Source organism: Amblyomma americanum, chromosome 1, assembly GCF_052857255.1.
Source record: "Amblyomma americanum isolate KBUSLIRL-KWMA chromosome 1, ASM5285725v1, whole genome shotgun sequence".
Lineage (NCBI taxonomy): Eukaryota > Metazoa > Arthropoda > Arachnida > Ixodida > Ixodidae > Amblyomma > Amblyomma americanum.
In genome coordinates this window covers 173,752,482-173,764,944 of record NC_135497.1, presented here as the reverse complement: position 1 = coordinate 173,764,944, position 12,463 = coordinate 173,752,482, and the positions used below count along the sequence as shown (strand labels likewise).

At 45.5% G+C, this 12,463-nt stretch overlaps 1 protein-coding gene across 2 annotated transcripts in view; it reads left to right on the top strand.

The window, feature by feature from the left end:
- Positions 1-1,262: 1,262 nt before the first annotated feature.
- Positions 1,263-12,463, top strand: part of LOC144114211 (regulation of nuclear pre-mRNA domain-containing protein 1B) — a 44,878-nt gene continuing 33,677 nt past the window's right edge. The window contains exon 1 of one of the 2 annotated variants that reach the window (XM_077647801.1): positions 1,263-1,531. In XM_077647801.1, the coding sequence (XP_077503927.1) occupies positions 1,381-1,531 (151 nt within the window). In that variant the 5' untranslated portion in view covers positions 1,263-1,380. Of the gene's footprint in view, positions 1,532-7,144; positions 7,216-12,463 lie in introns of those variants that run through there. The other variant, XM_077647802.1, reaches the window with a different exon arrangement.

Here is a 12,463-nt window from a genome sequence, read left to right as displayed (position 1 = left end):
CGAAAGGAAAGGAAAGGACTGGACCAAACCTGAACAAAGGTTTCGTTCTAAAGTTATTAGAGCCACAATTTTCTGATAAAAATCGAAGAAAGAAATTCGTGCAATGAAGATGCACCTTAATAAGGTTTCAAGCATTGAAATTGAGCTGAGCTTATTTCTCTTCCACCAATACGAGCCTCCTTCGAGCTGTTCAGAACAGTTTAATTCTAAGCCAGGAGGTCTACGTACACCCGGCATCCTTTAAGTAAATGCGGCGGTAAAGTTGGACATATCCCAGTAGTGAGACGAGTTTACCGACTGGAAGCAAGGTATCATCGCGGAGCCTAATCACATAAAAAGGGCAGTTGCAACTCCGAAAGATGATTAAGGGTGCATTTTTCACGTAGTAGTCGGTCGTTTTGTAAATACATTCTTGCGCTCAATTTATGAGCTGGCTTACATGCACATATAATGACCATGGGCACGTCTGCTTTAAAAGCGCAGCCGTGTGTCGAAATGTACCCGACCGTGGTATGCATGAGCTGGCTTACATGCACATATAATGACCATGGGCACGTCTGCTTGAAAAGCGCAGCCGTGTGTCGAAATGTACCCGACCGAGGTATGCACTAGAAATATCAGAAGCGACAACGCGAAACCGTCTCGAACGTGGTTCGTGTTAGGAGGGCCGCGCCGAAGTGAGAGCGTAGGAAGCCTCAGCGCGAAGCAGCCGCCGTCGCCCATCAGCCGGCTCAAGCCGATTGCCTAGTTTAATCATTTGTCCACTCACTACAATCGCGGCTTTTATTTCATTTTTGTGTGTAAATAGCATTCAAATAGCTGTTCTGAGCTGCTTTATGGCATTTACATTGATGCAAAAGCTGCTTGCTTCCGCCGTTCAGCACGAAGCGCTCGGAGAAGTAGCAGACGATCCCAGAAGAAGCGATCCTAACGCGACCGCAGCGCCGCTGCTGCACGGGATACGAGCGCACGCTCTTTCCCAACTTAATATGCAGCCAAAAGGGTCCTTGACTTCGCCATAAGTATGACATTTTATCATTTCAATCATACCCCCTCTATTTATATTGATATGTGTCGCTCCGTGAGCAAAGCAGCTCACTTTCAATGAAGCGCGTTCAGCCCGTGCACGCTTCCGACACATATGTCGAACGGCGTAGCAGACGACGCAGTTGTCCCCACCCTCCCAGTCACCGTGCTCCACGGAGCGGCGGAGGGGGCGCGCGCATCAAGGCTTAGGCAAGACTCGACTGCTGCGCCGAATGTTCGCGCGACCGCCACCGGGGGTAGGGCGGAGCTCGCGGAGCTTAGAACCGAGTTTGTTCTAGTAACGTTGTTCGAAATGTGTGTCTGTTGGGCTTGATCGCCGTCGCATTCAGAAAGATGGCTGGTTTCACGGAGTCTGCATTGGAACGGAAGCTAGCCGAGCTAAATAATTCGCAGCAGAGTATCCAGACATTATCACTGTGGCTAATTCATCACCGGAAGCATCACAAGACTATTGTGCACGTCTGGCTGCGGGAGCTCAAAAAAGGTAGACGAATAGTTGCGATTGTGCATGTTGTGCTACGTGTGTTCCATAGCTTTCGAGGCAACTACAACTTGTGATCCTCTTGGCACTGGTGTCCATTGCAGTTCGTAGTTATTTACAAGGATGATGTGGCTTGCTTTTACATGAGTGCTTGGGCACCGCTTGTGCAGTCTATTCAAATTTTATTGCCGATACGCATGTAATACGTGCATCATTCGCAGTTCTTACTAAAGTCACCACGTTGATTAACGAGGGAATGCGTCTTGCGTATGTGTGACAGCCGGCAGCATGCTTTTTTTTGTCGTATGGTTTTTTTCGTCGTATTTTGCAGCGCTGTAAAACCTTTGTGAGTGCGTTAGCAGAACGAGCTGGCAGTTAGAGGTGAGGAGGGCACGTTCGTGACCTGCAGTTACGTGAGCTTGTATGTGGAGGAAGGCAAAGCTTCTAATTAAATTTTCCCGGGCTTCCGAGTGTTTTTTAGTATGCCAGAGTTGATGCTGTGATATATTGGCAGCCTCCACTTTGGCACACTTCAAAGATATCAGTAGGCCTTGAAAGGATTACGACGAACTTCGTCGGAAATGAGGCCGTGGTTTTATTTGCGCATGTATTCGCCCCACTGGACGGGGTCTGTTATGCTAAAGCTTATAACAGTGCAGAATTAAGCTTCTAGTTATCGCCCGTCCCCCACTTTATTTTTTTATGTGTGGGCAACTTTACCTCTTTTTCTCGTGCATAACGAAGCAGTACGCAACCCACCTTTTGTTAAACTGAAGGTGCTTAAAATAGCAGAGCCTCTTGACCAGCTTATTAACGTGGTTTGTCATTATCAGTCTGTTTCATTCGATTTATTTGCATACTGTCCAGATAATAGAATACCCTTTAGATAAATAATAAATATTCTTTTTTAGGCTAAGCATAGTGCGCCCTAAGACATCAAGGCTGTAGGTCTTGGTTATCTAAATAGCTAAATAATCAGATGTTAAACTTTTAAAGGTATGGATTCATTTTCAGCGCTTTGATTTGCGTTCCAGAAAAGATGGATGGGTGATAATGGAATTGCCCTTCCTATCGGGAGGCAGCTGCACACCCATATCCTATAATTTCCCCTTGTTAATTTTTTCCTTTCCCTTCTTTTTCGCTTTTGAAATGTCTAGTTTGATTACCTTTTCCTCTCCAAATTCACCCCTCCCTTGACTTCCTCCACTTATTTTCTAACCACCTCTTCGTCAATGTCACGATTTTCTCATCCACTCGCCCGCCCTCCCAAAAAAATCCCAGCGCTCTCTGTGTCTGTTGCTAGGGCAGGATTACCTGATTCCTGATTTAATATCTGCTGCTGGTCCTTGGACCCAAGATTAATATTAAACTTATTTTTGGAATATGGCGGAGTGCTAGACGCACTCTGGTATTGCACTGCCTCCGGGATCGGCCTGGGGCCTATGGGCCTATTAGCGCGCGGCGCCTTTTCTTTATATCTTTCTTCTCCTATCCTTTAATTCTCATACTTTCGGCAGGCGGCAGCGAGCGTGGCTCGGCGTGAGCCAGTAGGCAGGCCCGTGCACTTCCTTTCTATCTTCCCTGCAGCAGCAGTACAGTCCGTTGCTATTCTCTCGGGAATGGCGGGGCGAAGTTTGCGCAACTCGAAGCCAAGTGCCACAAAATATCCACTTTAAATTTGGACCTGTACTTTTTTGTTCTCAAAGCCCCTGTCCTAGCTTAAAAAAGCAATGAACTGCCTCGCGAGTTATCAAATAACCGCTCTTTCTTAGTAATAATAATTGGTTTTTGTGGAAAGGAAGTGGCGCAGTATGTCTCATATATCGGCGGACACCTGAACCGCGCCGTAAGGGAGGGAGTGAAAGAAAGAGGTGCCGTAGTGGAGGGCTCCAGAATAATTTCGGCCACCTGGGCATCTTTAACGTGATAATAATTGGTTTTTGTGGAAAGGAAGTGGCGCAGTATCTGTCTCATACATCGGCGGACACCTGAACCGCGCCGTAAGGGAAGGGATAAAGGAGGGAGTGAAAGAAGAAAGTAAGAAAGAGGTGCCGTAGTGGAGGGCTCCGGAATAATTTCGACCACCTGGGGATCTTTAACGTGCACTGACATCGCACAGCACACGGGCGCCTTAGCGTTTTTCCTCCATAAAAACGAACCCGGGTACTCCGGATCAGTGGTCGAGCGCCCTAACCACTGAGCCACCGCGGCGGGTCTTTCTTTCTTTCTTTTTTTTCTTAATGTCATGTTGTCGTGTCCTGTAGGGTGTTCTGTATTTATCTGTCCGGGTTGTAAAAAATTCTCCTGCGCAAACCACCGGCCTATTTCGGCTCAAGCACAGACCACAGGGTTGCTTATGATGGTCTGCGTCTTTCGATAAATAATTTAATATTGGAACTTGCCTGGACTGCCCAGAATCTGTGTGTGAGAGAGAAACAACTTTATTGCCATAGAATGTCGGGATTTAGGACAGGTGGGCTTGGTGTACATGGCCCCCAGGTGGGGTCGACTTCATGAGCCCACGAAACGAGTGCTAGTTGGATGGTCTTGTCTGGCCTTCTGAGGAGTTGGTTTCACCCGGCCCTCCTCGGAGGGAGCTGGCAGTAAAGTTCGTGGGGGCGGGTTTTTCGCGCAACCCCAGAGGATATGCGCCTGGGTGGCGATTTCTCCCTGGATAGTTTTGGCAGGCCGGGTCGTATTCCCTCCGGTGCTGACATCGAGGCACCTTAGTATTCCCCGTCTGTGATGAGTGCTAATCTAGAATGGCTAAGGATCGAGTGTGTGTGTGCAACCTGCGGAGCATGGTGGCTTGCGCTCTTTAAGTCGGGGTGGGGAGCCGGGAATTGGCGCCTCGTCTCTCTGTGATAATAATAAATAGGTTGATTTCGGCAAATGTCTGGGTAGCCTCAGCAAGAGCGTCTGGATCCGCGGGGCCGGCCGCCCTTTTGGTTAGGCATCGGGCTAGTCGGTCGACCTCTTCGTTTCCAGAGTTTCCCGCGTGGGAGGGTACCCAGACTAGGTTTATCTTATGGTCGGGAGTGCAGCCGCGAAGGATGCGTGCAGCAGGGTGGCAGATAAAACTTTCCGAGTAATTTTGTATCGCTCTTTTGGAGCCGCTTAGAGCTGTGCGCGTACGTACGTGAGTCAGCGATGGCCAGCGCGATAGCAGTTTCTTCCGCCGTGTTGGGAGAGTGGTCTCGTACTGTGGCGGTGGTGACAGTTGAAAAACTAGCCTGTGCGCAGAATTTTCATCGAGGCAAGCCGGAAAGCAGATTTGAGAGGCTGCGCCATCTGGCGAACTGCGAGGCAACCTGGAGGTGGAGCTGGGGTAGGTCTCGCAGTACCCCAGATGGCGCTACCTGTCAAATGTGCTGCTCCGCTCTGAAAATTCTTTGCGCCACTGATCCCCACTAGGTGGCTTGATGCCGCATTCCCGCATTCCGAAGTGGACGCTAGTGAAGCCGTCGGAAATTGAGCGGCATGTCACGGAAGTTCGGTGTCTGCTGTGTATTTCAATGCATAAAGTCCCGTCTTTCGCCCTTCTGTCTTAAAGGGGCTCTGACACACATTCGGAGGAAAGCACATCAACTCGCTTAATCACTGCATTGTGTTGTCATGAAAACCCGAGCCAAATAATACACTTCTACACGCAGCAGAGGACCCACAATCACGCGCGAAAGTTGAGCCCTTCCCGGCGACTTTTCATGTTCGCACCCTCCTCCGTCGCTCGCATCTACGTATACATGTTGAGAGTTGGCTACTGGTTAGATTCTTTCAGACTCCTGAAACATACTTGTATTCAATCAGTCTGCTATTTATAGTCAAATTTTGTTGTTTAGATGAGCACTGGTGTAATATCCAGACATGTGAACTTTATTCATTTTTCAATAAATTCGTGTGGTCTTGTGGTTAACACTATCAAAAGGATTGTTAAAATGCTTCCTAGCTGTTCGTTTTTTGACGTTAAACCCCTTTAAAACCAAACCAAAGCTTCCTAGCTGTTAACTGTTCACACTTGCAAGTATCCTTTAAAGGGTCTCTGAAAAGGATGTTTGAGGTTGGCTATAATACACTTGCATTATGTAGAGTATAGACCATCGAGCGTTCATGCTGCGTACAAGACCTCAAAAGCGAGCCGATCATTTACAATATATTTTTGAAAATTTGCGCTTCTATAACTCTTAACGACCAGCGGTGCCGGGCTTCTGCCCAAACCCGCGTGCAGCGCTTCATGCAGCGCTCGTTATGTCAGCAGTGGAGGGCTATCATCGGTCCGCTGTGACAACTCTTTCTGACGTCACGCAGCTACCATGGCTGTGGCTTTTAATAATATAATAATTGGTTTTTGGGGAAAGGAAATGGCGCTGTATCTGTCTCAATATATCGTTGGACAATAATATTTTTTTTTGGGGGGGGGGGGGGAGGAAATGGCGCAGAATCTGTCACATATATCGTACGTTGGACACCCGAACCGCGCCGTAAGGGATGGGATAAAGGAGGCAGTGAAAGAAGAAAGGAAGAAAGAGATGCCGTAGTGGAGGGCTCCGGAATAATTTCGACCACCTGGGGATCTTTAACGTGCACTGACATCGCACAGCACACGGGCGCCTTAGCGTTTTGCCTCCATAAAAACGGAGCCGCCGCGGTCGGGTTCGAACCCGGGAACTCCGGATCAGTAGCGGAGCGCCCTAACCACTGAGCCACCGCAGCGGGTTGGCTGTGGCCGGAAGCTCCGTCCGCCGGGAAACTCGCGCGCGTCGGCAGCCGGTGGCGGGGCCGAGTGGGTGGGGCCGGCGAGGGAGCGCCGACATTTCAGTGTGCAGAAGTGACGAGAGGAGAAAGCAAGGCGCGAAAACGCAGAAATTCAAATTTTAGCTACAGATAACTCAGCTTCCACAAAACTCATTAAAAAAAATTCTTGCTGGAGGATATTTCCTTTAACATCCTAGGCATACCTGTTGTGGCTAAGTGGCTGTGTCATTTGCCTTCTGAGCACAACTTTGCAGCTTTCATTTTGGCCATGGCAACTACATTTTAATGGAGGCAAAGTGCAGAAATCATGGTCTACTGAAATTTTGGTCTGCAATAAAGAATTCCGTGCAGTTGAAATTAATCTGGACCTCTCCACTCCTGTGTGTAAAAGTGTGATGCAGGCAGAAAGTTATGAACGAGCATAGCCATGTGCAGAGGAGGTGCAAGGGGGAGGGGGCACAAATTTTGTACCATATTGTACCCTGCTACCCAAAAGACATGGACGGGTGCTACCATGACCCCCCCCCCCCCCCCCTTTTATGGAGAGACCTGTGCATGCCTACGTGAACTAGAGCAGTTCCTTAGCTTTTAGTCGCAATTCGAAGTTTAATGCGTGGATCAATGCAAATAGTTTCCAAGATTAGCAAGAACTATGCAGTACAGTGACGGCAGCTCACAAATCTTTGAATTTAACTAAGCAAATGGCACACTGATATTGAAGCTCAAATGTCAAAATTGCACCGCATTAGCATTTTCTCTAAGCATCTTTGTCTTCCTGCTGATTATGATTCTGCCTGACAAAACTGGAACCGAAAGTACTGTCAGCAGCAAAAGTTTATGCCATGTGGGTATTATTCAGGTGCAGTCACTCAAGCCATTCGCCTGAAATGTCTGAAGGTACGAGGGGATGTGTCTTCTCCATTCAACAATACCAGGTGACTGGGCCACGAGGCAGTGCTACAGTAAATTCTTTTGCTGAGAACATGCATCCCATAAATTTTTGCTGTTTACTGTACTTGCCACTACAAAGCAATGATTTCGAGAAATGAGCTAGGGCATCTCTTGTGCTCATGCTGCAAAGCTGCACGGAATGGCTGTGATAAATTCCTTTAATTTTAATGCGATTATTTTCAGACCGAATTTCCAGATTTAATGTCATCATGTGCTGTGATGATGGTTAGAGAAGGGGTCATAGACAAAATTCCATTTTTTTTCTATGCATCACCACTGTGCTTTTTAAATTACATGCACGATTTTGGGTGTAATAAGTTCTGTAGCATTTGTTTAATGCTGCCTATGACTGTCCATTTCTGATGCTGGGCCTAAAAGCCTATCCTTGACTTTCATGTCAGAGTGCTTCGTTTTTAAGCCAGTTTCATTTCGTCTCCCCATGTATCTAATAGGTCCCTAATTTTCCTTTCCTTAACAGCCCAATTCCCCAACAAACACCCTCGAGCCTCCCTTTCTAAACAAACAGCTTATTCATTCATTTTCGAAGGCACCTCCAGTGCCTGAAAATGGAACAACCTTGCAGTGTAAGCTGTTGTTTTTAATGAGGTGCTTACTCACTAGTTCAGCTACTGTAGAGAAAAAGAGAAAGAATGCTTTCCATATCAAGTATCATGAGTCTGTATTTACTGTAGGCTGGATTGGAAGGCAGGATCTTCTGCTTGAGCATGAGCTGAAGGTCCGGCCTTCTGACGTTTTCTGCAGAAGCACTGCAAAAAAATATACGGTATGGTGTGCAGAGTTTAATGTCCTTAAGATGTAAGGGAACTTGAAATGGCAATATTCTTTTAAAAAAGGCTGTTTGTATTCTTGAGTATATATTTTTAAACCCCAAATGCTCCTCTATTTTTTTTTTTTTTTCAGAACGAATATGATTCCGTCTTGTGGTGTTCAAAAGTTACAGGCTACATTGTTACGTGCATCATGCTTGTGTATATAGAACTTTTAATCTTGAATTTTATTTTTTTCAGAATGCAGATTTGTTCTTTTTATGTTTGTAGACATGGATATTTTTAGTGAATATTTTCTCTTGAAACAGTACTCATTTATAATACAAGGCATGCAATGAACCAGGATCATCGAAATCCGCTAATAATTTTTATCTTGTGGCCTGTTATCCAGTACCCATGTTCTGTGGAAAGTTGATTTTCATGTATGAAAATGGTTTTTTGATCAAGGAAATGGCGCAGTAACTGTCTCACATCTTGGTGGACACCTGAACTGTGCTGTAAAGGAAGGGATTAAAGGGCAGTTCACATGCAAGCCAATTGGCGAGCAGCGGGCGCGGCGCTGCGAAGCGGTTCGGTTCGCGACCTTTCGTTTCACATGCATCGCCGCTCCGCGTTTCCCACCACTGCGAAAACCAATGTTGCTGGCAAAAGATATGCGCCTGCAACCGGTTTTGGTGGCCTGCAAACACAAAAAAAGCGTAATATAAAAGCATAATTTTGTCCTTTCTTTTCACAGTTTATTTAAATAAATATAATTATTGCATTTTAAGCATTAAACAGCACTTTATACAATTTCTTTCCTAAACAAAAGTTCGTACGTGCGGCATACAAACTCGCGTGGCAATGCCGGGCCGTCATTGGTTGAGATGCGGTGCTGCCGCGTCGCCGCCGCGAAAATTTCCAACTTGCCCGAACCTCGCTGCTCCAGCCGCTGGGGCTTCCTCCGCCGCTTGAGAGAGGGTGTATGCGCCGCGGCGGCGGAGTTCGCGAGCGGTTCTCTTGCATGTGAAACGGGCTTAAGGAGGGAGTGAAACAAGAAGGGAAGAAAGAGGTGCCATAGTGGTGGGCTTGGAATAATTTCGACCACCTGGGGATCTTAAACGTGCACTGATATCGCACTGCACACAGGCGCCTTTTTACATTTCACCTCCATCGAAACATGGCCGCCGCGGTCAGGTGCTTTCTTTTTTTATAATTGCCTGCAACGTTATCGGACTCTTTATTCTAGTCTATTGCATAACTAATAGGTAGACCTGTGTAAACGCCTAAGCATTGTAATGTACATTAGCTTATTTGCAAGTTATCACTGTTGGCGTGAGGCAAATTTAGCACTTTTCAAAGTAAGACATTGTTTAAAAATTACAAAACACTTTTCAGATTTTTTACCCACTGATGACATTAACATGGTATGTCTAACAATTCAAGATAGTAAAAGGAATTTCATTTGATCTAATAAACATTTTTCATTGAAGGGTGGCATCATACCTTAAGACATTTATCAGCCCTGGCAGGTGCCATAGTAGAGGGCTATGGATTAATTTTAACCATCTGGGGTTCATTAATGTCCACTGACATCGCGCAGCACATGGGTGGCTTACGTTTCGCCTCCACCGAAATGCGTCTGTTATGACTCGGGTTTGATCTCATAATCGTGGGCTCTGCAGCCAACGCTCTAGTCACCAAGTCACCACTGTGGGTGCAACAAAAATGTGCCACCTGAGCCAGCACAGAAGTGGGGAGAACTGCTTATGGTTCACGTGTGGAATAACTAGTAATGTAGGAGTAGAGCGTGCTGACTAGTGCATTTTGGTCTCTGTGATGAAATGGCGTATGTGTGGGGTGCACTGTTGCTCGTTTTCTTTGGCAAATTTAAAGACATGGTCTCTTCTTGTGTCCCCAAGTCTGTTTTGATGGGCAAAGAGAGAATTAATAGCATACTTTGCCACATACTTTATAAAGAGTTGTGCTGTTCTAGAATAGAAGGTAGCTTTTTCTCATTTGCATAGATGAAGCATACAGTCCATACATGGCTACTCCTCTGCTGAAAGTGTACCTGTAAATGTTGTGCATCACCTCTCTTGTTCATACAGTTCACTGTGTTTGTAAGCTGCTCACAATTCGCTGTTGTGAGCAAGCTTTTTGCTAGAACTAAATCATTGTTTCTGAAAGTGCCTTCTTGCACTTGAGCATGCAAGGAAATGATTGTTCTATCATGGGCACAGTACCACCTAGCAGCAAAAAAGAGGTGTTTCATTTTTATGAGAACAGATAATAAAACTATGAGATACTGACTGCCTCACCTGTGCTGTAGCGTAGTGGGTACACACTGTGTTCTTGGAAGCACGAGATGGCAGTTGAAATCCCTTGCTTTTAATAACTGTTTAGAGCATTAGCTCCACTGGTCGCGTTTCGAGCCTTCGAGTTATGCTGGTGGACCACGGATAGACTCCAAGATGGTGGCTTCCATAGCAACAACATTTTATCCCAGTGGTTGCCATGCTAACTGAGGGGTCACATAAACAAATAAAATAATAACAGGTGGCAGCGTGAAGCCCAAGCGTCACAAGTCAAAACTGAACTATATCGACCCGGTATATATATCCCTGTCTGGCAGGTGTCAAAGTCTGGCCACTTAATCCTGACATTTGTGTAAAATTTGTGGACCAACCTTTTGCCACAGAATGCTTTGGATGGTGTCATACGAGTCAGCATTTCGTGCAGCATAAACTTACTAGTTAAGTTAAAGCCTAGCTTGCGGCAGGGATTAAAACCGGTGACCTATGTTAGGTATGTTAACGCGTGATATTCGATCGTTGCCTCAGCGTTGGCTCACTTTTTATTTTGCTTTTTTGTACTCAGAATTAAATGGATGAAAATTATTTATGCTCTTCCCAAGGTGAGGCATTGAGGTATCCTGAGCCATAATTGCTTCTGAGCCATAAAGAGAGCTAAGATGATTTGTGAAGTGCAGCCTGAAACTCTGGTGCTGCACCTTTGAGAGAGTGGAATTATACCATTCAAGGAGCAGTTGCCAGCGTTTCCTTTCTCCCCTGAGCCCATTGTTACATACTGGGGGGAATATTCATGATGATCTGGTCTCTAATGGCTATAATGAGTATTAGCAAAGTGTGATCCACATTCCACTAGTGGGATCCACTTACTTATAGGGACCCATCCGTGCTTATGCATTGGCAGGTATGCACCACTAGGGGCCAACTGCACATGTCCATGTAGCTTCCCGCTAAAGCGGATCACCCTATGGTAAAGTTCTCAGATGACCAGAGGCTGCTCATTCGTCTGAAGTACTGGTAGAAAATGGCACATGTCCTGTTTAAGATATAGAAATGCCTTGTCATGACTGCAAGTTATGGGTAAATTGTTGTCACTTGGTAAGATGCATTTCAAACACAATAAGTGTACTGTTTTCTACAAGCAAGGTTTCAGGAGCAAACTAGTTTCTACGAATTCAATAAATTACAAATGGGATCAATCGAAGTGCCAATAAGTTTGTATATGCTGTGCCATGTGAAAGCTTAAGGCAGTAGGCATTGTCATTTTTATGCATATATGTTGCATCATTGTTAGAAGGCTTGATAAAACAGTTTTGAGGTGATTTAAGTTCTCCAAGCATCCCTGCAAGCCTGGCTTATAATTAGTTGCAAATCCCATGACTCCTGATTTGAGTTTTATATGAACTGAGCAGCCATACCATGGTGTTTCATTGGTTGTGTTAGATAAATTTGAATAAGAACACATCTTAGTTATAAAAATCTAGCTTTCATGTCTTGGGAGGCTGTGTGCAATAAATTCGTTCAGGATCTTCGACATATATCACCTACGGTTACCTTCTGGAGAAATAAACTGCATTAACTGATGATCACAGGACCTGGTGGGTATGACCTGGGGCATTCTGCGAGTAACAGAGTGTCACTAGAGGTCATAGCTTACCAGTAGGATACTTTTAGTTTAGTAATTAATGTTTTGCACTTCAAGGCACAGAAGAAAAATTTCAGTGGGAGGCCTGTGGCACATAAATCAAGCATCTATAGGGTCATGGTCATCTGTGAAATGAGACCACTTGTCTTACTAGTCCTGTTGTGTAAAATCGATATTGCAGGCACTCATGCATGCGATAAATCTCTGCAGATGTTTTAGAGGCTGTGCAGTGCCGTTAGAGCTTGGTATATATACTTACTCAATAGCTAGATTGCGTTCTTATGAACATTTAAGCCAAATAATACTTCTATATGCAGCAGAAAACCTACAATTCCGCTCAAAATTTGGCTTGATTTTTCTGGTGATTTTTCAAACTTTTGCATTCCTTCATGTCGTGAGTCTACAAATGTAGTATTAGAGATTTCTGTTGGCCATAGTCTTTCAGACGTCACGTTTCATTCTTTCAGGACCAGGAGACAAATGGTTTGAATGTTCTACTTCTTTGTCT